Source organism: Marmota marmota, unplaced genomic scaffold, assembly GCF_001458135.2.
Source record: "Marmota marmota marmota unplaced genomic scaffold, marMar, whole genome shotgun sequence".
NCBI classification, from domain to species: domain Eukaryota; kingdom Metazoa; phylum Chordata; class Mammalia; order Rodentia; family Sciuridae; genus Marmota; species Marmota marmota.
This window is the reverse complement of record NW_025999880.1, coordinates 14,088,818-14,115,431: the sequence shown is the minus strand read 5'-3', so window position 1 is coordinate 14,115,431 and position 26,614 is coordinate 14,088,818. Positions and strand designations below refer to the sequence as shown.

At 45.6% G+C, this 26,614-nt stretch overlaps 1 protein-coding gene across 11 annotated transcripts in view; it reads right to left on the bottom strand.

Annotated features, from left to right (window-relative positions):
• Window positions 1–201: 201 nt before the first annotated feature.
• Window positions 202–26,614, bottom strand: part of Dcakd (dephospho-CoA kinase domain containing) — a 27,677-nt gene continuing 1,264 nt past the window's right edge. For 3 of the 11 annotated variants that reach the window (XM_015495566.2, XM_015495565.2, XM_048790094.1), the window contains exons 2-6: window positions 25,800–25,863; window positions 8,393–8,619; window positions 7,780–7,983; window positions 4,552–4,639; window positions 202–1,489 (exon numbers count right to left, since the gene is read on the bottom strand). In XM_015495566.2, the coding sequence (XP_015351052.1) occupies window positions 1,198–1,489; window positions 4,552–4,639; window positions 7,780–7,983; window positions 8,393–8,504 (696 nt within the window). In that variant the 5' untranslated portion in view covers window positions 8,505–8,619; window positions 25,800–25,863 and the 3' untranslated portion in view covers window positions 202–1,197. Of the gene's footprint in view, window positions 1,490–4,551; window positions 4,640–7,779; window positions 7,984–8,392; window positions 8,620–13,175; window positions 13,406–19,370; window positions 19,522–19,554; window positions 19,703–25,799; window positions 25,864–26,614 lie in introns of those variants that run through there. The other 8 variants (XM_048790089.1, XM_015495570.2, XM_015495571.2 and 5 more) reach the window with 7 other exon arrangements.

The window sequence follows — 26,614 nt, the reverse complement described above, 5'->3', positions numbered from 1 at the left end:
CAAACAAAGATGTTGTGTCCGCCAAAAACTGAAAAATAAATATCAAAAATTCTCTTTTCTCTCTCTCACCTCTCTCCTTAAAAAAAAAAAAAAAAAAAAGGGACAGTGGGCTTGGCATAAGTCCTCCCAGCACCCAGGTTTCCATGTGGGAAGAAGCCAAGTGGAACCCCAAATGGTATCCACCAGATTTGGACACCTTAGTTGGTTCAAGGTATTTCAAATCAACATACTTTATTGAGCACCAATGGTGAGCCAGCTCTGCACTAGGAAAACAGGTTTGAAGGAGACAGACCCTGCCCACAAGAGGCGTACAGTCTAGAAGAAACCAACCAACTTTTGGTTGATTACTATGCCAATGATTAAGGAAAAACACAAGAGGGTGGTATCCCAGAGCACCTAACCCAGCCTGGGGCTTGGTGTCTGAGTTGTTAGCCAGCTGTAGTGGGGGAAAAAATATTCCAGGCCAGGCAGCACCTGGAGAAAGGCACAGAGGTGAGAAACAGCGTGGTGGCTGTAGAGTACCAAGGGTTCAGGGCTAGGAGGCTTAGTGGTAGGAGGCAGTGGGCAAGGGATGGTGAACACTGGAAGAACCCACTAAGAAGGGGAGTCTCCCAGAACTTCTGCTTCTGCCTGGTTACAGCATTACCCATGAGTAAATCCTCACTTTAACCTAGGAGAGAACCCTGTTTGAAGATGGAAGGCTGAAGGCATCCCCATGGTCTACTAACCAAGTATTGGCTTTGATGGGGCAGGTGTTCAGAGAAGGTTCAAGCTCAGGGATTCCTTGGCCTCCCAGCTGTAAACACTGGTGAGGGCCACAAAACACTGCTCCCACTCCTGCCCACAGGAGTCCATACCAATGTAACTGATGCTTTTTGCCATCACAGACATTGTTCTGTAGTGTTCTATAGGTGCTGCCAGGGGAGGGAGGGGCACTGGGGAGGCTGGGAAGGCATACCTATTGACAATAGATTACTTCTCAGCCTCAGAAAGAACACACTATAAAGAAAGGTTGGCCTAGAGCAGTGGTCCAGCCAAGATTCATAGTGTGTGTGTGTGTGTGTGTGTGTGTATGTGTGTTGAGTGTGTGTGGTGCATGTATGTATGTTGAAGAAGCTGGGGGAAGACAAAAGGTGGTATCTAGCTTTGGCCTCCAAGGAGACAAAGGCCTGGGGCTTCCTGCTTTGGTTTGCCCACCTAGGGGGAAGGCAGAAGGTAGCGGGTAAACAGGTAGAGGAGGCTGGCAATTCCAGCCAGACCTGTGAGGACCCCGAGCCTTAGTGGCAGGTACTCCAGGGAGCGCTCCAGTTGAGCATGCAAGAGGATGACCTGGCGTTTGGTGATGCTCCACTCGCCCGAGTTGTCTAGAACGTGGTCAGCCATGCGGGCCTTGTCCTTTAGGGGCAGCTGGGCCTTGATGCGGGCCTCTGCATCCTCCCGGTTCAGGTTGTTCCTCTTCATCAGCCGCGCCAGTTGTGTCTCTCGATCACTAAGGACAGGGCAAAAGGGCACTATAGGCCCCAGCCTCCCTCTTGCCAGCAAGGTATAAGGGTGGGCAGGGGTCTGGGGATGGGATCTTTCCTTGAATCCTATGCTGCTCTGGGATACTAAGGGTCCCATAACCAGGGAGAGAGGCCCGGAAGCTCATTAGCTTCTTCCCCCTCACCCCACTCTTGGTAAGGGCCATATAGCTCTGTGGGCCACCTAAGCCCCTTAATATCAAAAAGGAGGAGCAGCTGTTTTCTGCCATCTGGGGTCTCTCTGCTTTGCCACTAGGCCTTAGAGTCCCCAGATGTAAGATAGGAGAATTTAATCACCTGGGATCAGCTATATCCTGGATCTCTGGATGGATGACCTTTGCTGAAATGCCTGTGCTCACAAGCTGAACACTTCCGGCAGGTCCCCTGGGGACCCAAGTCTGCATTATCAAAACTAGCTTCCTGGGACACTGAAAAAGACTCCTCTCCTTGCCTCCACACCCCTATGCCTGTGCATTTAAAGCAAAGACTGTGCTGAGATGGTGGCTGCTATGCTTGATGCCACTGATGAAGGACAGGTGAGTCCCTTCAAAGAGTAAAGAGGGCTCAAAACTTGGACCCCCTCAGACTTAGAATAGGACCAATCACTGTGGATCAAGCTAACCAATACTGTTCTCAATTCCAAGAAAAATTTTAAAGGGACTGAACCCAGGAGTGCTCTAACTGTGAGCTACACCCTCAGCCTTTTGGTTTTTATTTTGAGATGGGCTTTTGCTAAGTTGCCCATACTGGCCCTGAACTTGTGATCCTCCTGACTCAGCCTCCCAAGTCACTGAGATCACAGACATGTGCCAGTGGGCCTAGCCAAAGAATTCCTCTTACCCACCCTGATATGGCCATCAGGTCCTTTCTCAGTAAACTCCCTCTCCTGTCTTCTGCTACACAGGATCCATGCCGCTTGTCTGGTTGTGGTCAGTGTCCCCTGGAACACCTTAGCTCTATGAGCTACCTCAGCCCCTCAATGAGAACAAGAGGGGAAGAGGCTGCAGTACCTGTTTGTGTCCATCTTTTCTCAGATTGTAACAGGCATGAATTTTCCCAGCTATGAAATGAAATGGGATCTCATCACTCCAGTTTAGTCCCTTCTCTGAGACCCTAAGAACAAGGTCACCCTCCATGAAAATGAACTTCCTTCCTCATGGGAGTACAGTGTACTGCTGAGGTCTTGGAGCTGCTTCCTGTCTGGCTGAGAACAGGACTATATTCACCCTTACTCAGGAATGCACATGTCTGTGACTGGGGATCCAAGTGAGAATGAAGGTGGCTTGAGGCTGAGTGGAAATCCTTCAGAAGGTATGGCCCAGCCCAAAGGACCCCCTCCCAGATGTGAAGGCGGCACCCTCTCACAGCCCTTCCTGGGGCTGATAAATAGGACCATTATAGTTAATTTAAGGCTTAGGTATTTATGACTTTGGTATTCTTACCCAAACACTAATTCCACAATTGTCAAATTCCTCAAATACATGAATAATCATATTAGTGTGTAAGCACTCTGGAAATCTCCCACATTATTTCAAATTTATCCAGACATAGTTCACCAAGTAAAGCATAAATCAATTTGTTGAAAAGCAAATAATCACTTGTCTCTTTGGCTTCTCTTGAGAGCTGTACACCCTCATGGGCTATAGGTGGGACATGAGACTACCAGGAATCTACCTGCAAGTGGGTGGGGCTGAAAGTTCCCCTAGAGAGCAGGCAGAATCAACATAATCCTACTCATCCACCAGAAGTTGCAACTATTTATCATTGCTCTTAGCAAACAGGCCAACCTCAAAGATGCTTGTCTTTGAGAGAAGGTGGCAAGGGCAGATATGGAGTCATCTGGAGGCTGCAGAAACAACTGACTCCTGTTTTTCATTTTCTCACCTACACTAAGATCTAAGTGTGTGTGTGTGTGTGTGTGTGTGTGTGTGTATTTTACCCCTAGGTATAAAGTTCCAATTGCATTATTAAGGCAAAGAAAATCCCAGGACTTCATGGGGCCCACCTTGCCTCAGTTGAGTCTTTCACAAATAGGAAACAAAGAACAAAGACAGATTCCAGATTTACGTGCAGAGGCCTAACCCACTGGGAGAGCTCAGAGGATGCCTGAGTCCCCCACCTGGCTCAAGGAATTCAGACTGAGCTTTAAGTGACAGCCACAGGAGAGGTGCCAGAGAGAGCAGGGTGGTTCCCAGGGCACTGAGCATTCAGGTCCCACCTCCACTGTGCAAGCAACCTCCCACACATTTATCTCTTGAGAGCCACCTGTGCCCAAAATACTTGCAGAGCCAAGTGCCCACCTATGTGCTGCTATATTTGTGGGTGGCATTCAAAAAGTTTCTGGGAAGCAGAGACACCCCACAGCCTCTCTACTCTCTTACCCCTCAGGGACTGTGTGACTCATTCTCCCTGACAGTTTGATTCTTCTGTTTGCCAAACCTGGATTCTGGTTTGCTTCTTGTCCTGGAAGATTCTGAAAACAAAGCTCCTTATTCAGCTGGGCTCTGACAGCTCTCTCCAGTTTTCTGTTCATAGTGTCACCAATGAGCAGCCCCTCGAAAAGTTTTGTAACTGTTCCCTTTAATTTCTCTTCTAATAATTAAAAAATATCCACCCTTGTCCTGAACATCTCATGCTGAAAGGTAAAGTGAATGAAGGGGCAAATGTGGGAGTTGTTTGGAAAGTTGAGAGGTGCTCCAGGAGGAAAAAGGGAGTCAGTGGTAGCCAAGGGCAAGGCCTGCCATCTGGGCTGAAGTGCCTCCAATGGCCAGCAGGGGGAGTCCTTCCCAAGCACTAGGGTTTGGGGGCCTATCACTTTCCATACCTGCCCCAGATATATCTGGGTCATTCACAGAAATTGGTTTCTATAGGCTCAGAGCACTGCTGCCCAAACCCTCCGTGTGTCCTGGCTATCCCCACAGGGAGAAGAAAAAGTGATGTGGGCTATTTCCCAAATACACACCTTAACCCAGGGGCCTTCCTTTCCCACCTCAGTCAGGCTGGGCCAGGTAACATCATATCACATACTCACCAGTACACTACCACCGTGTGCTTCATGTACTTGAGCAGCTTCTTGGTCTCAAACAGCAGGGGGATATCCAGAATCACATAGCGGTATCCTGGGGAGAGGTGGGAAAGCCTACAAGTTCAATTCTGCAAGCACTCAGAGGACTGCTTACATGACTGGCCCCACCATCTACAGCACCCCAGCAGAGAGGAGGCCTTCCAAGGCAGACATACTCTGAACACCAGCCAGTTCAATGCCATGCAGAGCAGACTGCTACAAAAAATCATTTCTAGCTGCTTGATAAGGGAAGACCTTGAAGAAGGGCTGGCATTTGTTCTGGCCTTGGAAAGTAGGGATGATTGCTGATTCTTGAAATGAGAAGGAAGAGGTGGGAAGTCGCATACAGAGCTCCTGTGTGGCCAAAATGGAAGCTTTAAGCAGAACAGAGGGGGGCTGCAGGTGGTCAGCATAAGCACAAAGGGTTTAGTTCACCTTGATCTTGAACCCCAAGAGGTGCTATTTTTGAGTAGGGACAGGACACAGCCAGAGTTGCAGGAGGCTGGGGAGAGTTTCCAGGAGCATCTGGGCTCTTTCTGCCTTACTTCATCTTACCTTTGCTCAAAACAAAACAAACAAAAAAACCAACAACCCACAAACAAAAACAAACCAAAAAACCCCAAAGGTTAGGTTCTCCTCCAGGATCCAGGTCTAGGCCTGGCCCTCTGTTGCTAAGGGTCTTGTGGCTAGCTCTATGAAAGACCCACAGAGGGGTGGCAGCAACAGCCCAAAAGGAAAGAGGTCAGAGGCAGTGGGCATGGTGATGACTAATGGCACCCAATCATTCAATGGAGAAAAGGCGCTGTTGGCTTTCCCATCACAAGCCAAAGCCAATCAGGGTGCTCCCTCACCTACTATGAGTGATATTTGCCCAGAAAAGTTGATGACATGCTTATTTCTTTATACCAGTCATCCTTGTGTGGGTGTAAAGAAGTGGGAGGGGTGGGGAGCAGTCAGGATAAGGGACAGAGACTCCTAGCCAAGATGGTGTTTCACAGAACCGGACACCATCAAACCAATTTTAGGACTGTCGTGGGAAATGAGCCCTCAATATGATGCAGGGAGTGCTGTTGGGTTCCCAAGACCTGCTGCCCAGGAAGCATAAGAGAAGCCTGAAGTTAAGACAGAGGTTGGAGCAAGGGCTCTGCTGACACACCCTGGTTTGTAGTCCCCTACATCCCTTCATGTGACTCTGGTGTTAAGACAAACCTTATCTGTGTAATGACTAAAAGAAATACCTGTTTTTCAGGATGATGGTAAAGATTAAAAAAGAATTTTGAATGCATGTAAACCACCTCGCCCCTCACTAAGTACCCCATACATGATGGGTATTATTGCTATTGTTCCTCAGAGGAGGGAGGAAAGCAGTGCAGATTCCCCACCCTGCCTGCCAACTCACTCTTCCCAGCTCAGAGCAGGAGAAAAGACCAGATCCTCTCTGGGCCGCTTATCTCCTTTTCCTCCTCTGCTCCCACTGCTTCTTCTCCCCACACTATCCTTTCTCCTGAGTCCCTCTCGGGAGCTGGTGGCCAGCTCTTTGGTTCACCAGCAAAGGGCTATTCAGCTGTCACATCCCTCCTGCTTGATAAGCCCTGCAAACTATCCTGACTCTATTAAGACATCCGTCTGCCTACACAGAGACCTCCCCAACAGCTGGTGATCTTATCTGACGTTTGATTATACCAACTCTGACAGTTGTATTTGTTCTACTCATCAGGGAAAAACTGGGACTGTGGAAGCCACAGCTGTCGTCCCCATTTTTCACCTTATCGAGCTGAAAAGAGCTTTCTGGCTTTTATTAAAGTGGTGGTGGTTGGGGAGGCGGGGAGGCTGGGTGGATGACACAGTGGGAGAGCTCTGGAGCGGGTGACATTATCTGATGCTTAATTTTGGAAGGGGAGAGCCACTCGCGCCTCACAGCCCTGCAGATGTACTTGTAACTGGCCTGGGAGCAAATACAAAGGGCAGGAATGAAAGGCAGAAGGCTTGCTCCTGGGTGGGGCTAGGAGGGGACAACACAGACACAGAAGACAGAATCCAGAGACTTTTCTTGAGTGAGGAGGAGAGGAGGAGGCCTGTGGCAAGGGGCTACTGGGATGGATAGCGTGAGGTGATCTCACAGGGCAGATGCCCAGAGACAGGTCAATCCCTGGACTGCAGGGAGTGGCAGGGTGGTAGCATGCATATCTGTCTCCCCTCTTTCTCTGGAGGGAGGTACTAGTCAACGGGGCTGGGGGAGGGGGAAGTCTCCCACTCATACCTAAGAACTTGAGGTGACAGTCTAAAAGCCTTCCCTGTACTCCCTTGGAAGTAGTCTTCTCATCATCACTGACAGGAGGCAGGCAGCCAGGCCTTCAATTCAGGTCCAGGCTAGGGGTCATATATTCCAAAGGCTGGTACAAAATGCTCCAGGGCCCCAGGCCAGTCTTTCTATCCTCGTACCTGTCCTGGACTCCATCCTGGACAGTAAGAGTCAGGATGCCCAACACTATCCGGAAAAACAGGGCTTGAACCAGGGTATAGGCCTTGGCAGGTTCTTATCAACTGACCACAGACCCCTCCTTTTCAAATTCTCTCTTCCTTTTAGTTGTGGCACATTCCTGGCTGTCCCTGCACCTGCTAGCCTAACTCTGAGAGGCCCTATTCCCAGAGGATGATCCTTTATTTGGAACCCCTCCGGCCCTCACCCAGGTCATCTTGGGTCTTCCTATTTCCAGTCTATACATTTTCCCAAGTAGCCAGCACCAGCACCAAAACTGACTCTGACTACAGTTTATATTGTGTAATGACGTCACTAACAGGGACATTCAATCTTCCAGTGTTTTCAATGCTGGCATGATCTGCACTGTGCAGATGAGGAAACAGGCTGAGGAACTGGACCACTTGACAAAGTCACACAGCTACAAACAGTCAGGGTCAGAACTTGACTTCAGGTCTGTGACTCCAATACTCGTCAACTATCATTATTTCTGTCCCTACTAGAAAAATCAACTTACTTCCTGGGAATCATGGCTCAAAAGCCTCATGTGTCTCTTCTCATTAAACTGTCAACTTCCTTAAGAGTTGAGGGAAATGTGCTTCTTTCCTCTGGGGCTGGCACAGGTCTCTGCATGGAGGGGGATTGCCAATAAGCAATATGAACTCACTGACCTAGCTAACCAGCTCCCCCTTCCCACCTCAGGCCCAGGGTCTCACCACGAAGGAAGTACTTGAAGGTCTCCTTCATCATTTCCTTACGGATCTCAGGATGGGTGATGGTATTGAGTAAATGTCGCCGGTCAGGTTGGTTGAAGATCAGGTCCCCCAGGACCTTGCGATTGATATCGCCATTCTCTAGTAAGACCTCAGTGCCAAAGGCCTCCACAATGCGCCGGTGTGCAGGATATCCTGGCTGGACGACTATGGCATAAAGAGGAGACTGGATCAACTCTACGGAACCTCCAGCAAGCCAGAGGACCCCAAGTTACCAGAGGAAAAATAATGAGGGAACCCAAGGGTATTTCTTTTAGTTGAAGCAAAAACAAAATAAGGAAGGGAAAAGCAATTGAAGCTAACAGCACAGTGCACAGAATCCTTCATGCTGGTGAAGGAACCAGGTGGAGGATGGGGAGACTCCTAAGGGAAAGAAGAGTAAACAGAAGAAGCACGAGCACCAGCAGGGGCAGAGACAGGAAACCAGGCCACAGCGACGGGAAAGCCTCCCTCACCTCTGAGGCCTCTAAGGGACTGACAAAAGGGGAGGCTGACAGAAAAGGAAGCACAGAGGAGCTGCTATGCATGATCCCTCAACCCATCCACTCCAACTCACCATGCCGAGCAATGACATCCACATCAATCACTGCACAGCCCAGCTGCTGGAACACCTGGATCACAGAACTCTTGCCTGAGGCAATGCCCCCTGTCAGGCCCACCAGGAACATCTTCCCAGGAAAGAGGGAGCTCAGACGGACTAGAAGCCAGGAGCCAGGGAATCACTGGAGCGTAGGGCAAGCTGGTCCGATCAGCGGTTCACCAAACCAACGCCAAAAGGACCTGCTGTCAGAGGTGGGCAGCCTGGTCAGTGTTGGGCCACAAGAGCTAGGGGAGGGGAGGGGAGGCAGAAGAAGGGAAGGGAGACAGCTGGGCCAGCAAAGTCCAGCCCTGGGCTTGGGGAGCAGGGGCCACTTTCAGGAGGAAACCCTGCAGAAAAGTCTCTATAGTGTTCTTCAAAAAGCACTGATAAAGCAGGCAGACTAAGGAACACAGTGGGAGCTCAGCAATCAGGATGACCCCAAAGTCATTTTCAGATGCCCTCAATCCCACTGAATCCTTTCTGGTCTGGAACACTGTGGCTCATGGGGAACAGAAGTCCTGCCTGCAGCCACCCAAATGGAGGAGCAAATGAAGTCCAGGTGCCTAGGCCCTTCTTTTGCCAAATGCCCTTCTCCACAGAAGCTCCCACTGTCCACCCTACCTTGAGCACCAGCACTAGGACCACCAGAGTGAGATGAACAGTCCTTTCCTCCCCAGCTGAGAAGTGGCCCAGATGGGAGCTCAGAGGCAAGTATGGCTTAGAGGCCATAAGCCTGATGTGTGGAGAAGTATAGATCTTGCTGAGGAATATGAAGGAAAGGAGGAGAGGCTGGGGTGGGTGGAGGGAACCTAACCTGGAGCTCAGCATCATGGTTTGTGGCCTCCTTAGTTTAAGCAGCAGCAAGGCAGCACAAAGTTTAGGAGCACGGATAGCTTCAGACCTAGCTCCTCTGCTTACATGGTGTGCAACTCTGGAAGTCACTAGCCTCTGTGAACTTCAGTTTTATCACCCATAAAATGGGATTACCAAAATCTGCCTCATAGGGCTATTATGCACTGAAGAGAAAATGCATATAAAATCTGTATTTCATGGCCTGATAAGTGGTAAATGTCCAATAAACGGAAGTGAGGATGCTGATGCAGGTTAGTAGGTATAAGGTTAAAGTTATATAGCCAAGCACAGAAAGAAAAAAAGGTTTTCATGATGTCCCCATTCCTGCCACCTCAAACTGTCTCATAACAGGCATGTTGCATTTTCTGCAGCAAACAGGTTACCTCGAATTGACTTTTGTTTCCAGGCTAGAAGCAATTACATCAAAGGCTCAGCATCAAATTACTTCCCCAGGACTTTGAAATCTGTTGTAGGACCTCTTTTAGTTAAACAGCAATTTACTGTCCTAATTAGACTTTGCTTTGGCTTATATTGAAATGAGTTTGCCTCTGCTGAGGATGCCAAACAACAGGGGAGGCAGCCACTCAGATGTGAGCTGTGTGGGTGAATGACTTGAGGTGGCAGAGAACCAACTTGGATGTTTAAATCTGCCTAGCCTTGTTCTCAGCCAGGAGAGCCACGGCAGAGAGAATATCCACCAGCCTCCTCATCTAGAGACCGAAGTATTCAACCATTTGAAAATCATGTTTCCTCTATGTCTCTGAGGCTAGACCCCCCCAGTGATCTCCCTCCAGGTTGCAAAAAGAGGAGTAAAGCCTAGGTTCAGTAAAAAAAAAAATAAATAAAGTTGGGCCACTTGGCTGAAGCTCTATAATACAGAATCCAATGCCATCAGCTCCTGCTCCTAAAGTAATGAGGGTCTATTTCTTCTCTACATAAGATCAGACTAGAGGGGTGGGAGTGGGACTTGAGGACAGGTCAGGTCTAGTGAGGGGGCGAGGGTATTTCTCATAGCTCATCATGAAAGGAAAGCCACTGTCACCCAGTCACTCAATTTTGCCAGGCTTAGCTGAAGGGGCCTGGAAGACCTTCTGCCCAAGCCAACCTCAACCTACCAGTACACAGATGGCTAAACCCCCTCTGAAACCTAGGGAATCCCAATCTGTGGGAATGGAGCTGCCCAAGCAGTTCTGATATGTAGCAGGGCTTGGGATAGATCCCAGCTCTTCTTTACAGCAGTGGAGATTGAGGACAAGAGCAGGCAAGGGATTTTATTAGGCCACAGCGATTAGCAGCAGCTAGATAGAATTCAGAGTTCCTAAATCTTAGCCCTAAAAAAATAATTTACCTTTAAACTAACAAGAAAGGTAAATCTATCTGTAGACAAATGAATTCAGAATCAAAGAGAAATGCTTTCTTATTACCATATTGCTTTCTTCTGCAGAATGGGGGGAAAGTGGCCTATGGACAGTGACCAGGGCACAGATGTACACTATAGGTTCTCAGGGGACTCTAATGAATAGCTTCCCTTCTTGGTGCCTTAGATGGCCATCTGCAGAAACAGATCAGCAGCTGCTTGGGCCCTGTAAGAAAGACCAAGGAGGGTAGAGGAGCACAGGCCCAGGGAGGCTCTGGGCTGCTAGCCTGAAGAGGCTGGACAAATAACAACTGTTCCTGTCTAGAAAGCCCTTCTGTGACTCATTCCTTCACTAACTGCTGGCTGCTTCGCAGCAATGGTGATGGGGACCTTTCACATAACCCAAGGAAAACATAGGTCCTCCCCCAACCCCAGGGGCAAATTGGAGAGAGAGACAGCAACAAATAAAAAAGGCTGGAGGCTGGGATTTTGGCTCAGTGGTAGAGCACTTGCCTAGCATGCATGAGGCACTGGGCTCTAGCCTCAGCACCACATAAAAATAAAATAAAGATATTGTGTCCACCTATAACTAAAAAATAAAAGTTTTAAGAAAAAAAAAAAAAAACGGCTAGGAGGAGCAGAGAGCTGACAGAGAAGCAAAGACAGTAATAAGAAGGTCTTCGGCCTGGACCTGATGTGTGAATGCCTTCCTACTGGTGGCTGCTCCCAGATCTGCCAGGTGGATCTTTTGGGTAGGAAGTTACAGCAAGTGAGAACCCATTATCCCCTCAAAGCTTGGCAAGGGGGAACCAGAGGCTTAGATTCCAAGTTGCTTCCAAATCCCACTCAAACCTGTTGGTAACTCTCCCAGATACAGATGGATAAGGGGTCACCTTTGACAATCTGTGTTCATGATTTTTTCCTACAGACCATGATTTAAGCCCTCATTTTTCAGACTCTATTCCATTTTCCTCAGTCCACTGCCACTTTCACAGAGGCAATGGGACCCCACAGTCACTCTTAAGCCTGGCTATGACCTGAATCATCTACAAAACTTTAAAAAGGTACAGAAACCAGGCTCTACCCCAGTTCCCTGGGTCTGAATCAACTAGGCTTGGAAGCGCTGGCTAAAAGGGAAGGTGGTGGGCTGGAGCTGACAGGCAAGATCCCAGTCTCCAAGACTGCCATAACCCACCCTGTGTAACTGGGGGTTACACAGGGGGGTTTATGGGGAGTCTGTCTCATCAATCTGGCCCTTGGTGGTAAGTGTTCCATAAATGAGAAATGGCCAAACTCCAGATGCCTTCGCTTCTCTGAACTCAGTCTCCACACCTGTAAACAAGAGGGCTGGCCTTCCAGTGTCAGTGACAGTGTCAGATTCCCAGGGAGGCTGTTCAGGAGTGCTTTCTTCCTGTCCTTCTGGGAGCAGTCAATAAACATTCACTCACTGAATTAAGGAATGACATCACCAATGGTAACCTGGAATCTTCTTCCTCAACGCTGAAAGCCATTTGCAGATCTGGCTTGGCTAGAAAGCCAATGCCAGTTCTGAAGACAAGAAAGCTGGTAACTGGACCTAAGCCAGGGATTCATCAGCTAAGGTGGGACTGAGAAAAAAAAAAAAACAGGACTTTGATGCCAGGACAGCCACATCCAAAGCTTTCTTTCCCTTCATTCTCCACATCAGTGGAAAGGAACAGGGTAGAAAAGAAAAAAAAAAAAAAAAAAGGCAAGAACTTCGGAGAGGTGGAATCTGGTGTGAGTCCAGAAGCCTGTGAAAGGAAGGTCAGATTCTATAGTGCTTCATAAATGGTGGGCTCTTCTCATTGAAGTTCTCCAAATTGCCTTTCAGTTTTTCCCACTTGGGATGAATCATCTCCCTTGGAGCCTCTTCTGGCAGTGTTTCTTATAGAGAAAAAAGCATGTGGGCTCTCCTAGACAAAAGTCCCACTACTGTTTTAACACCATAGACACCCCCTGCTCAACTAAGCCCCAGCATCTTGTCCCCAGACCATTGCAGTAGCCTTGTGGCCTGATGATCCTATAGTCCCTCATGCATATTCCCAATGGAAGCCAGGGTAATGGTTTAAAGAGTCAACTAATCATGTCACTCCCTTGCTTGAAACCATCACTACATTATTCCTTCTCTTCTGGCCTCCCACAGAGCTCTCCAGCCCTGTGAACCCCTCAGTCACTATCCATGCCCTGTGCTTGTTGCACTGGCCTTCCTTCTATCCCTGTACATGGAGGCTCTTTCCTAGCTCAAGGACTTCCAAGCATTCTATTTCCTCTGCCACTCACTCACTTTCTGGCTGACTCCTTCCTTCCTACCACCATCTTTTTTTGTGATACTAGGGATGGAACCCAGGGCCTTGTACAAGCTAGGCCAACATTCTGCTACTGAGCTATATGCTCAGCCCTTTTTAAATGAGTCAGGGCCTAAGTTTACTGAGGTTGATCTAAAACTTGTGATCCTCCTGCCTCAGCTCCTGAGTAGATGGGATCAGAGGTGTGTGCCACAGTAGTACCCAGCTACTCCTCTTTCTTTACCTTGTACCCTTCCTGTCAACCAATCAGACCCCTGGAACTGGACAGAACCACATTTCCTGCCCTCATGAAGTTTACAACATGTGGTGGTGGTAACTGGGAAGGGTATCAGCAGCAATGGAGGGTCCAGTGTGGTCATGCAATCCCAGTGACCGAGAGGTTAAGGCAAGAAGATCCCAAGTTCAAGGCCAGCCTCAGCAAATTCGTGAAGCCCTTAGCAGCTTAGCAAGATCCTGTCTCAAAACAAAAAATAAAGAGAGGCTTAAGATATAGTTACGGGGTTAAAAACAAAAACAAAACAAAAAAACTCAATGGTGATTGTCATTTTGGATGAGGAACCAGAGAGGTCACTCAGCCAGAACTTAAAAGCAACAAGGGAGAAAGTCACAGTAGCAGCCTTGTCTGACTCCCCCACCCCAAATCAGGCCTCTGATAATGCTCATTACTCTACTTTCCCTCTTTCATAGCCATCATAATTTGTACTTTTGCTTATATGACTTTTTTTTTTCCATGCTAGGTAAATGCTCTACCATTGAACCATACTCCCAGCCCCTTAGTAACTATTTTTTGGGTTCAATAAAACATGTTTCATGAGACCAGAATATCTAATTTGTACTGTCTCCAGAATCTTGTATGGTGTCCAATGTATGTCACTTACTAGATGAGTGACATGGATCAAGTCAGTTCAACTCAGTTTCTTCATCTATAAAATGGAGCTAATGGCACCTACTTTTGAGTCACTGTGAAGAGTAAATGAATTGATACATGTAAAGTGCTTAGAATTATACTTGGCAAACATTAAGCATTGAATCCATGCTCCCTACCAGTTACTAGAGGAACTATTTGATAATCATAGAGTAAATGACAAATGACTCCATAACCCAGCCCGGATCAGTCCAGAAAGGAGAGGGGAAACACTTCTGTTAGTAGTAAAGCAGAGGCTGGAATCAGCCTCCCAGCCTTCCCTTTTTGCCATTAAAACATGCTGTCTGCTGCTAGTAAATCTCTCCTGGAAAAAAACAAAACATCCAATGGGTTAAACAGAACAAGGAACTGATATTTGAATGGCCACTTTCTCTCTTCCCTTGGGAGAGCTCAATACCTAAGTGGGAAGAAAGTTCTATTGCTTCACATACTCCCAATCAACAGCCCCAAACCTGCTTGCACAGGGCCAGGACCTGGCTGCTCATTAGCCTGCAGCTGGCTTCCTCCTCCTCCACAGCCTCTCAGGATTTCACACTGGGCATGCCTGGCTAGCCAGCCACTTCTCCTCTGAATTGCTTTCCAAAGGGGACATATCTATTTTCCTCCAATGATCAATATAATCATTCATGAAAATGAGTCATTCCTGCCTTGGGACCCAATTATTTTCTTGTGGAACCAGTGGTTGCAAAAATATATTGTTTTCCAGTTAACTATTAAGTGCTATTTTTATATCATTTCCCCACTCTTAATCTTCCATTATTGGTGAAAAGTTCTCTTGTCTGCTAGGCCTATTAAGTCACCACCTCTTCCAGGCTGCCAATTATCTGGAGGGAACTGCAAGAGAGGGTGCTGAGGTCAGTACCCTCTTCTCCCTCCCCTGCCCAACACCAAGGGAAGGGAAAAAGAGGAGGACAAATCTTGGCTCTACTGAAGCAAAACCAAGCATAAACCACCACTCCAGGGAGTGTCTTCCGTAAGTACAGAGGTGTTGGGCTAGATTACTACGTTGCCATTTATATAGAAAAAGGGTCACAGGGAAGGCCTCTTCAGAGGCTTTGCAGGCACAAGGGCTTTGGGATTTCTACAGTCTCTTAACTAGTTATGTGGCCTTGGGCAATTTCCTTCGCTTTCTGAGCTTCTCTTTCCATAACTAAAAAAATGGGATTAAAACTGACTACTCTTAAGCCCAGCACAGCGGCACACACCTGTAATTCCAGCAGCTTGGTAGGCTGAGGCAGGAGGATCGCAAGTTTAAAGCCAGCCTCAGCAAAACCAAGGTGCTAAGCAACTCAGTGAGGCCTTGTCTCTAAATAAAACACAAAATAGGGCTGGGGATGTGGCTCAGTGGTAGAGTGCCCCTGAGTTCAATCCCTAGTACCGCACCCTCCGCAGAAAAACCCCACTATTCATAGGGGTCTTATCAGGATTAAATGAAGTGACAGAGGTCACATCACCTTATCTTCCCAATTCAGAGTGTGACATGTCACAGTCACTGCAGTCTCTTTCATTTTCCTAAATGGCACCTCCCTCCTTCCACTTGCTGAAGCCCTATGTGGTAGAATGTACCTATAGTTGAAGCTATTCTGAAGGCTGAGGCAGGAAGACTGATTGAGCCCAAGAGTTTGAGGCCAGTCTGGGCAACATAACAAGACCCTGTCTCATAATAAAATTTTAAAAATAAATAAAAAGTCTCTTTCCTACACCAAAAACCTTGGCATTCTCCCGTTTTTCTCTCACATCCTTCATCCAATTCACTACTGCCCCTGCCAGCTCTACCTCCCGCATTCACAACCTAATCAGACACCCCCTGTTGCAGATACGACCGTCTTCTTGCTCCTGGATCAGTACAGCAGGTTCCAGGTGATTTCCTTACTGCCACTGTTGCTTCCCAACAGCATATTCCTAACAAAGCAGCTAATGTGACCCTTTAGAATGCCAGTCAGCTCAGGTCGGCCTCTGCTCAAAACCCACCAAGAGCTCCCACCCCTCACCTAAGTACAAGCCAAGTCCTGTAGAGTCCTCCAGCCCCTCGAAGCATTTTCCACCATTTCCCCTCCTAGATCATTCCCTTCCCTGCTCCTTGACCACGCTGAGCACACACCCACGTATGCAGGGATGCTGTTCCCCCAGCATGGAAATACTTCCCCAGGAAGACTGAGCAGCTCAACATCTTTCTCTGCCCAACTGTCTTCCATCAAAGACACTGTCCCCAAATATATAAAATAGCACCTGTGCTTTGCCCTTGGGTCTTCCTACTGTTTCATTTTTCTTCTCAGCTATTATCGACATATCGCCACCCAACACATTATACAGCTATGTGTTTATTCACTGTTGTTTGCCTCTCCCTCTAAAAGTTGGGGACTGTATATCTAAGGTGCCTAAAACAGGGCCTCAAAAATATTTGTTAGAGCTGGGTGTGGTGGCACCCACCTGTAACCCTAGTGACTCAGGAGGCCGAGGCAGGAGGATGGCAAGTTCAAAGCCAGCCTCAGCAACTTGGCGAGGCCTTAAGCAACTCAGCAAGACCCTGTCTCAAATTATAAATAAATAAAAAGGCTGGGGATGTAGATTTAAAAAAAAAAAATGTGTTGGATGAATACATAAAGCTTGCAGCAAAATGTCCAACTCATGTATAAGGAAGTAGTCAACATTAACTATTTTATTGAACCCAAGGGTGCTCTACCTCTGACCCACATCCCCAGCCCATTTAAAAAATATATATATTTTTTTGAGACAGTGTCTCACTAAATTGCTCAGGCTGTCCTCAAACTTACGATCCTCCTGTCTCAGCCTCCCAAGTTTCTTGGATTACAGGCATGAACCACCATGCCCAGCTAACATTAACTATTTTAAAATAAGAAAATATCTGTTCCAGAAAACCTATGAAAAAAAAACACAAAACCTTTCAAAATTACTTCCCACCTCCACATTTCTAGGCTTACAACATTTTGGGTTCACAGATGAGAAAACTGAGGCAAAGACTGTAGAAAGGTGAGTTCTCCAGAAGGCAGGAACTAGCATGTGAAGAGCAGTCACCCCATCCACTGTTTGAGTACTTTGTGACAGGAACACCCTGATCCTATCTGATCAGCACAACCACCCAATGAAACCAGCTCTTTCTTTAATTCTCATTCTAAAGATGAGGAAATGGAAGTTAAAAGAAGTTACTTGCCCAGTGTAGTTCCACTAAAGAATGAGAAACCCTAGGAGATGATGATTTCTTTCTTTCTGGTACTAGGGACTGAACCTAGGGATGCTCTACCACCAAACTATATCCTCAGCCCTTTTTAATTTTGAGACAGGACCTTGCTAAATTGCCTAGACTAGTGTTGAACCTGTAAATCTCCTGCCTCAGCCTCCATTACAGGTATGTGCCACCATGCCTAGATGAAATAAAATGTTTTATCAAAACTAACATTTTGGGTTAAGAGATGTGGCTTAGCAGAAGAGTGCTTACCTAGTAGTCACAAGGCCCTGGGTTTGATCCCCAGAACTGACAAAACAAAACAAAACAAAATCTAATTTTGTTATTTTGATCAATTGTGTATTTTATAATTGTAAAAACTCAACCAAACTGGGCCTGGTGGTATAATTCTAGCTACTTGGGAAGCTGAAGAAAGACAGCAAATTCAAGGCCAGCCAAGGCAAATTAGCAAGATCCTGTATAAAAAACTGAAAAGATAAATGGCTGGGGATGCTGCTCACTGCAAGGCACCCTGGGTTCAGTTCCCAGAACTGGGGTGGGGGAGAAACCTCAATCCAAAAGAAAATGTTTAATACATGACTACAACACAATTTTTAAAAGTGCTTTAGTTTTGTTTGTTTGTTTTTTTTTTTTTTTTTGGTGGCAGCAGGAGGTGGGGGGAGTGGGGGAGATTACCAGGGATTGAACCCAGCCAGGGTACTTAACCACTGAGCCACATCCCCAGCCCTTTTAAAATTTTATTTAGAAACAGGGTCTCACTGAGTTGCCAAGTGCCTCACCACTAATCTGCTGAGGCAGTCTTTGAACTCACAAATCCACCTGCCTCAGCATCCTGAGTTGCTGGGATAACAGATGTGCGCCACTGTGGGCAAAAGTGCTTTAATTTTAAGTAGAGATATATTTTTTTAAGTAGACATTGTTGTTGCAGATAAGAATAATAAACCGAAGACTTTAAGCATAAAATCTATTCATACTAGAAAAACCTTTTGTAAGGAAACAAAATGGAAATATACGTTCAAGAAGGAAAAAAAAAAAAGGAGGATATAAAATATAAAATTTTAGCTGTTAAAAAAAAAGTAGTTCTTTTATTCAAAGAATTAGGACAACATGATCAAATTATTACAATACTTAAATCCCATTGTGAATTTAAACGAGTGTTAATAGCTTTATTTTAAAATGTCAATATTTACAATTAACCAGAAACCATATTCTCTAAGCCTATTGCAAATTTCAGAGAAAAATTTTAGCTGTCAATATAAAAAATGTGCCAGCTAGTTGGTAACAAAACAAAGCTAAGCTTATTGCTTGCCTGTCTTCAGCTATCAGCCCTAATCTTCTCTCCTTAAGGTTAGGCACCAAGAGAGGCTCCAAGGCGTTTAAATGTCTCACCCAGGAGGAGATTGAAACCTTGCTCAATACAGACAGGAGAGGATCAGGTGGGAATCTCGACTTGCTAGACAAAACTACCCCAAGGGGCTCTGTCCATTTTCTATTCATCATCCAGATCTAACCTTTCACTTGTTTTCCCCAGGCCTATGCTGGTATTTTGCCATATTAAGTCAATCAGATTTATTCGGGTGAAATCAGCACAGTCCCTCCCGCAACAAAATAAAACTCCAAATAAAACATTCAAAGCTTCCATTTCCTCACCTTTAGAATTGGGACATAATGTGAAAATCCATTCGGGTGATAATCTCCCAGAAACTAAAGAAGAGTGAAATAGCTTTCAAAACTCATAAGCAAATTCAATACCTGAGATGCTAATGCTGCCTCTGGGAAGCAAGAGAAGGAGCAAGTGGTCTGAGGCCCTCATCACCAGTGAGTGAAGACCTGGGGGGCAACTATGAGCAACCAACCACTCTAGTCTCCCTGAGGAGAAGGAATCAGGAGAGTTAAGTTCTGAACCGTCTAAAAATCGATGATTACTTAACAAAATAGCAGCTACCCAGCAAAGCATTTTACATCCACTTTATGAGACAGCTATTACCCCCACTTTTCAGATGTGCAAAATGAGGGCGGGTCACACAACTTTAAGTGGCAGAAGCTGAATTTAAAAAATAAAACGGAGGTGTGACCACACAGTTCGAAGGCGTACCAGCTTTGACCTAAACCTAGGTTTGAAACCACAATTTCCACCCCTTTCTAACTGAACCATTTCCACGGCTGTAAAATAAATAACACCTTGCTTCTCGGGTTTGCTGTCAAGACGATGAATTCTGGTTATAAGGGTGCTTGTTTGTCCCAGTGTCACAGCTACACGGTAAATGCTCAATAAATTGTCGCCCAACCTTTAAAAGAAAGCGCGCACACTACGCCCCCCGCTCCGCGCCATCCGGCGCCTCTGGCGGTGGTCTCGCGCGCCCCTGGCCGGAACTCGGGCCCAGCCGGGTGAGGGATCGCTGGAGAGGAACAAAGGAGCTTCTTGCAGCGGTCGCCAGGCACGCTCCCACCCGCCCGCGCGGCGCTACGTACCGGCGTTCAGACCCGGTCTGGCTACAGCCGCCGCGGCTCACCAATCTCCACGGCGCTTACTGGCTGGCTCCCAGCCGGCAGGAGGGGCTCGGGAACGTGCTAGCGAACCGGACGTCCGGCCATCGGAAGGGGCGGGGCCGGAGACTGGAAGGCAGGGCGGGGAGGGGTGGGCGTGGCCCGGCTGGAGCTTCTCCAAGCCCCAGTAAGTGAGGGGGCTGTGAAGTCCTAACTTAGCCATAGTAACCATGGTAGCTATGGCAGTTAATGAAGCACTTTCTGCCTGCTAGGCCTTAAAAGCAATCTGTAGGCTTTAACTCAATCCTCACGGTTTTGCACAAGAGGAAACTGGTATTCAGTCATTTGATTGCAGAACCCACATTTTGTCCATACAAGCCTAGCAAGTCAGCCTCTCATCCTGTTGCCTCTTAAAGCGTGGATAATCTCTACTGTGCAGTGTTGCTGAAAGAATTGGAAATACATAAAAGTGTCTTAGAAAGCATCACATATATAGTAGGTGGTCCTTAACTCCTACCCTACTTCCCATTCCCCTTCCCTAAAGTGTATCTCTGCCCTCTACTTCCTTTTTAAAAGTAGGACTACTCAGTGCCTGGCACAGTAGGGACTAAATATATTGAGGAATGAAGTAATAAAACATTCTTCTCTGATCACTCTAGTTCCTGAAACTTTCTTCTATATTTCAAGTCAAGATAAATCATTTACTTCCATCACCAAATAAATAGGTTCCTCTCTTATGATCAAAAGGTCCATGTGGTCCAAACACCCTGCTAGTATTTGAATCTCCTCTACATGGCCACTGTCATTTATACTCAGATGTGTCCTATGTCAGAGAGCTCACAGCCTCTCAACAGGGCTTCATGCTATCTTTGAATTCCCATCCTGGAAGTTAGAAAGATCTTGCCTAGATAACAACTCTCCTAGTTCTGAGCCATGGGGCTGTGCAGAACAAATTCCTATGCTATATGGCCAGATCTAATGTCTCATTTCCTCCCTTGACCAAACAACTTACAGATAACATAGCTTAGTGTTTCTCAACTTTTTCCCTACTCCTGACATATCAGAGGGATACCTAAGCTTCCCATCAATAACAATGGCAGGTCATGAAAGTAATATGGACAATATACCTTCCCTGCCTTTTCAAATTATCTGAACTTCTTGGGGCATATTGTTTAAAAACTCTTCCAGATGATCCTACTTTTCCAGATACTGCCTCAGTGTTGAAAACTATTGGTGTACAAATAAGGACTTTGTCTTCTAAGTAAGAATCCTGTGGTCCAATCTGCCATCGTCAACTGCACCTCTGTCTGGAGATGATCCAGAAGACAGATTGAAGGGCTGCTGTGGGGCTTCAACCCAGGCACCTCAATACTGAAACTTGGCCCTTGCATTCTGAGGTGATGCCATCAAGAGCTTTTTCAGCTAAAATACATATCCTCCATTATTCAGGACAGGAATAATAAACTTTGAGCTGGCTCCAGATGCTTACACAGCATCTCATTTCACCCTGAAAATAATGAGCATCTTAGTCATCCCCCCCTTCCTATGTCCTTAGCATCTAGCACAATGCCTGGTATATAGCACTGCTTCAACTTTTGTTTGATGAATAACATTAGAAGTGACTCCTGGTTCTTAAAACTAAATTTATTTTCCATATGTTTATTTAAATAAATATTAATATGCAATTAAATTTATACCACACTTCACAAATACCATTAATATTTATCCTTTATTTGATATCTTCTAAGCCAGGTGCAGTGGTGGACGCTTGTAATCCCAGTTACTTGGGAGCTGAGGCAGGAAGATCACATTGTAAGCCAGCCTGGGCAACTTAGTGAGACCCTGAAAAAAACAAAAAGGGCTAGGGATGTGGCATAGTGGTACAGCACTTGTCTAGCATGCTTAAGGGCCTGGGTTCAATCTTCAATAATGCAAATAAATAAATACACAAAATCTTTCAAAAACTCAAAATGAAACAAAAAACCTCCCATAGGCTGGAGGATAAAGTCCAAATTCCTTAGACTGAAACTTAAGATTTTCCATGACCTGGCCAGATCACCACTCTAGACCCATATCTCACTGTATGTTCCCCTTGGGAAAGGAGAAAGAAGAAAGGAAATCAAGTTACTACACCAGCTTTGTGTTAAAATATTCAGGTTCAAGTCTGATCTCCTTACTTAATAGCAGTGAAACTTTGGACAAATCACTGAACTTCTTTCTTTTCTCATTGTAAACCAGGAATAACACCTGTCTTAATCATTTCAAGATAGTTGACAATAGAGATCAAATAAGATGGTGACGTTTTTGAGCAATAAAGCACTGTACAAACATAAGAGATCAATATACTGTTTCTGCCCCTGCCCTTTGTTTATTATATTTTTCTATCCTGAAGATTTCATTCCCTCTTTCTCACCATTTTCTCATTTGCTCACTCACACGTTAATTAATCCAACAATTTTTTTCTTTTTCACACAGTGCTGGGGATCCAACCCAGGGCCTCAAACATGCTAGGGAGGGCTCTATCACTGAGTTATACCCCCAGCCTTATCCAGCAAATATTAATTGAAGGTTTACTGTGTGCTGGCCCAATGGATACAGAGGTAAGGAAAATCCAACCTCATAAAACCTAAGGGTTTGTGGGGGAAAATGGTCACAATTCTAATAACCACACAAACAAAAGTAAGGCTGCAATTGTGACTTAAACTCAGGAGGGAGTTCATAGGGCCTGCAGAAACTATAATGGAGAATCCAGAGCTTAAACAGCTTCAAAGCCAATCTCAAAGTCTGCTGTCTTCAGGAATCTTCCCCTTGATACAACCCTGCCCCAAAGATATGTACTCCTACCCTCAACTTCACTTACCTTTTAGCTCAATTTTTTTATTTTGATGGTACCAGGGATCAAGCCAAGGCCTGTCACATGGTAGTAAGAGCTGTGGCACTGAGCTATATCCCCAGCCCCTGTTATTTTATTTTTAAGTGCATCTGGTCTTTCTGATTTTACCTTAAGTGCCTTTTGGGCAGGAAATGCCTGTCACACTCTTAAAACCACAGCATCAAGAAGGCTGGGCCCACTGTGTTACAGGCCTAGGTGTCCGGGCTGTATCTCAGGAAGCAAGGAGTGCCTTCTTGATGAATCAAGATCCAGGGGAGAGAAGAAAATGCAAAAGGCCATTTTCCTATCCTTTATTGCACACTGAATCCACTGGCCCTCATTCTTCACAGCAAAAAAATGCTCTTGCCTTGAACGGGCAGGCTGCTGACCAGTATGACCTTTAGCCAACAAAAATTTTATCCTATTTCTCCCCAGCTAAAAATCCATCAGTGGCCTCCACGTCTTTAGGATGAAGGCCAAACTCCTGTCCCATGTCCCAACTCCTGCTTGCTTCTTGAATCTCAACTTCCAAAATGATCCTTACACTCCAACCTCCAGTCTCATCATTCTCATTGTGGTACCTCAAAAATACCTTTCTCTCAGGCATCTGCACTTTCACACCTTCTGCCTAGAACATCTACCTGTATGCTTTCCCTGGAAAACTTAGCTCAGCTGTCATTTCCTCAGGTTAGGGAACCCTCTTCTGGGCTCCTGCTGGAATCCACGTTCCCTTATGTACTGCACTGTAACTATTAGTCTGGATACCTACCAATTCGTGGAGTGAACCCAGGGCAGGAACTGTTATCCTATGCCTGATTCTCCAGTTCTGGCCATGGAACCTAACATGTTATGAGTGCTCTAAGATATAGAATATATGAATCACAACCAGGCTCATCCTTCCTATGCCTACAAGAAAGGATTATCTCTGATATGCTGGGAGTATATCAAGGACTGCAATCAATAATGGACACTAGGGGCTGGGGATGTGGCTCAAGCGATAGCGCACTTGCCTGGCATGCGTGCGGCCCGGGTTCGATCCTCAGCACCACATACAAACAAAGATGTTGTGTCCACCAAAAACTAAAAAAAATAAAATAAACATTAAAAATGTCTCTCTCTCTCTCTCTCTCTTTAAAAAAAAAATAATAATGGACACTATGAGCAACTATTCCTTCCTTCCTTCCTTCCTTCCTTTTCTTTATTTGTTGTTCTAGGGATCAAACCCAGGGGTATTCTACCACTGAGCTGCATTCTCAGCCTCCCCCCCTTTTAAATGGCACTAGGAATTTAACCCAGGGGTGTTATACCACTGAGCTACACACCCAGCCATTTTTATTTTGAGACAGGGTCTTGCTAAATTGCTTAGGGCCTTGCTAAGTTGCTGAGGCTGGCCTTGAATTTGTGATCCTCCTGCCTCAGTCTTCTGAGTCTCTGAGATTACAAGTGAGCACCATCATGTTCAGTCCCTTTTATTTTTTTAAATTAAAAAAATTATTTTCGCAGTACTAGGGATTAAACTCCGAGGTGCTCTAACACTGAGCTTCACCCCCAACTCTTTTATTGAATTATATATGGTCCTTCTTATTTTGAGACAGGCTCTTGCTAAGTTGCCCAGGCTGGCCTCAAATTTGCCGTCCCCTTTGCTCAGCCTCCTGAGTCACCAGGATTACAGGCGTGTGCCACTGTACCCTGATATTGAATATATATGACATTGAAACCATTAATTAATCAGAGATACAGCCAGGACTTAGAACCCAGGGAGTCACTTTCTGGAGCCTATACTCCTAACCACTATACTCTGCTGCCTCCAAAAACAATCATGAAGAGATAATGGAGGTATTTACAACTAGGAGAAAATTTCAGAATCTGTAAGCTCAAGTTTCATGGGCATGTTCCCCAGCCACGCCTCTGAGCCCTGCTGTACGTCACTACCTACTATCTTCTTATGATGTTCCTGCCAGAATGGGTGGGAGAACGAACCAGCAGAGCCAGAAGGAAGAGTTCCACCATTCTCATGTGATAAGCTCAGAGAGTTGGGATTGTTTTACCTTGAAAAATAGAAAGAATTTTAGAGAGCTAGATAATATTTGCAGAAAGTGTAGCAACTATCTACAAGGACACAAGATTACATATTTCTGCATAACTGCATAAGGCAGAAATGGCCAACTTTTCAGCAATTACAGCTATCTGAAAGTGGAAAGCTCTTTTATAGGCAAGTGAGAAAGAACACATACAAAAACTCTTGGAATCCCATGGAAATCATCCTTAAGCCCAATTTAGAAACTCTGGCTTTGGGTGATCATTCTTTGCTAATTTGACTATAAAACAAAATGTAAACTTAGGCATCAGATGATAAGTGGCAGGGTTGGGGATGTAGCTTAGTAGTATATTGCTTGCCTAGCATATTAGAGACACGGAGTTCCATCCCAGCACCACAAAAACAAAACAAAACAAAAAAGGATTTTCTTTAATTTTTTTTTTTGCAGTACTGGGGATGGAACCTAGGTATACTTTAACACTAAGCTACATCCCTACCCTTTTTATTTTGAGACAGGATCTCACTAAGTTACAGAAGCTGGCTTTAAAGTTGCAATCCTCCTGCCTCAGCCTCTAGAGCTGCTGGGATTATAGCCAAAAAAAAACTTTTAAAAAATATTTAATTAAGAAGAGATCACATATACTATTTTTTTTTCTTGTATGGGGGATTGAATCCAAGGGTATTTACTACTGAGTTACACGCCCAGCCCTTTTTTATTTTGAGTCAGGGTCAAGTCACTAAGTTGCTGAGGGGCTTGCTAATTTGCTGAAGCTGGTTTTGAATTTGTGATCCTCCTGCCTCAACCTCCCAAGTCACTGGGATTATAGGTGTGCACCACTGTGGCTGGCTATACTTACTACCTACAAATTCAATTCTATGATTGATAAATCATGGATCCTACAAAATCTAAGTGAAGGAGCTAGGGTTGTGGCTTATTGGTAGAGCACTTGCCTGGCATGTGCAAGGCACTGGGTACGATCCTCAGCCCCACATAAAAATAAATAAATAAAAATAAAGGTGTTGTGTTTACAACTAAAAATTTTTTTTTTAAATCTAAGTGAGGGTTATAACTTGAACAATCCAAGAGAAAGCAAGTAAGCGCCTCCAGGTACCTTCTAACTCAGAGTTCTCAGTGGTGCTCTATTCCTAACTTTGGGCTTAGGCTTTTACTCAGCTTGGTCATGACAGCAACACTGCTTGCCTACCTCCCAGAAAAACTCTTCACTGAGCAAAAAACTGCTGTTTACATTAAAATGTAAGGCTAAGTATCTTGCTTAGGCTTTGAACTACAAGAATGGCAGTGTTCATAGAAACCAGTACCTTCTTCCCTATAATCCCTCTTCCTTGGTCATGCTTCATTAGTGTTCATTCAATCTCTGTATGTCTGTGGGGAAAGAAAACACAGGGCTCAGAATTAGAATACCAGTGTGAGTTCTGGCCCAAGCTCTGCCATTGGGTATCAGTCATTTTTTTTTTTTTTTTTTGGCATGTACTGGTTTCTTCAAGGCCCCTTCCCTGTTTACTTCACAAGGTCATATGTGCTAAAGTAGATAAAACATTTAGACAAATTAAACCCATCTAACACATGTGAGGCTTTACTATTATAATCTCAGAACTTCCCTTCCCCTGCAGTTGCATATATGACATCATGTTGACAGCAGTCTTGACCCTGGAGAGATGAGTGTGGTGACAGATCTCAGCTCAAGTAGGCAGCTTTGACTTCCTTCCAAAGTCAAGTATAAATGATTGGGATTTATATGCAGCTTTGGATCATATTTACTTTTCTGCTTCTCGGACTAATATAAGAAGAGCTGACTATATTTAGCTTTATATTTTGTTAGAGTCTGTAAACAAGTCAAAATAACACCTGGCATTTTGCCAGGGGAATGTTAAAGTTCGTAAACAAGTCTGGATGGTGCCTGGCAAAATGTCAGAGGGAGTGGTTTGAGAAGTAACAAAACCGAGCCATTAGGTGTAGAGATTCCTGATTGGTTGACTGATGTATCTAGTTTATGCTAATTAGATAAGCTGTGTGGAATGTATAAATACTGCTCCTGTCCTGCAATAAACGGCTTCCACTCCTGCTGTATCAATCTACACAAGTTGTTCGTCACACACACACCCCCCCCCCCCCC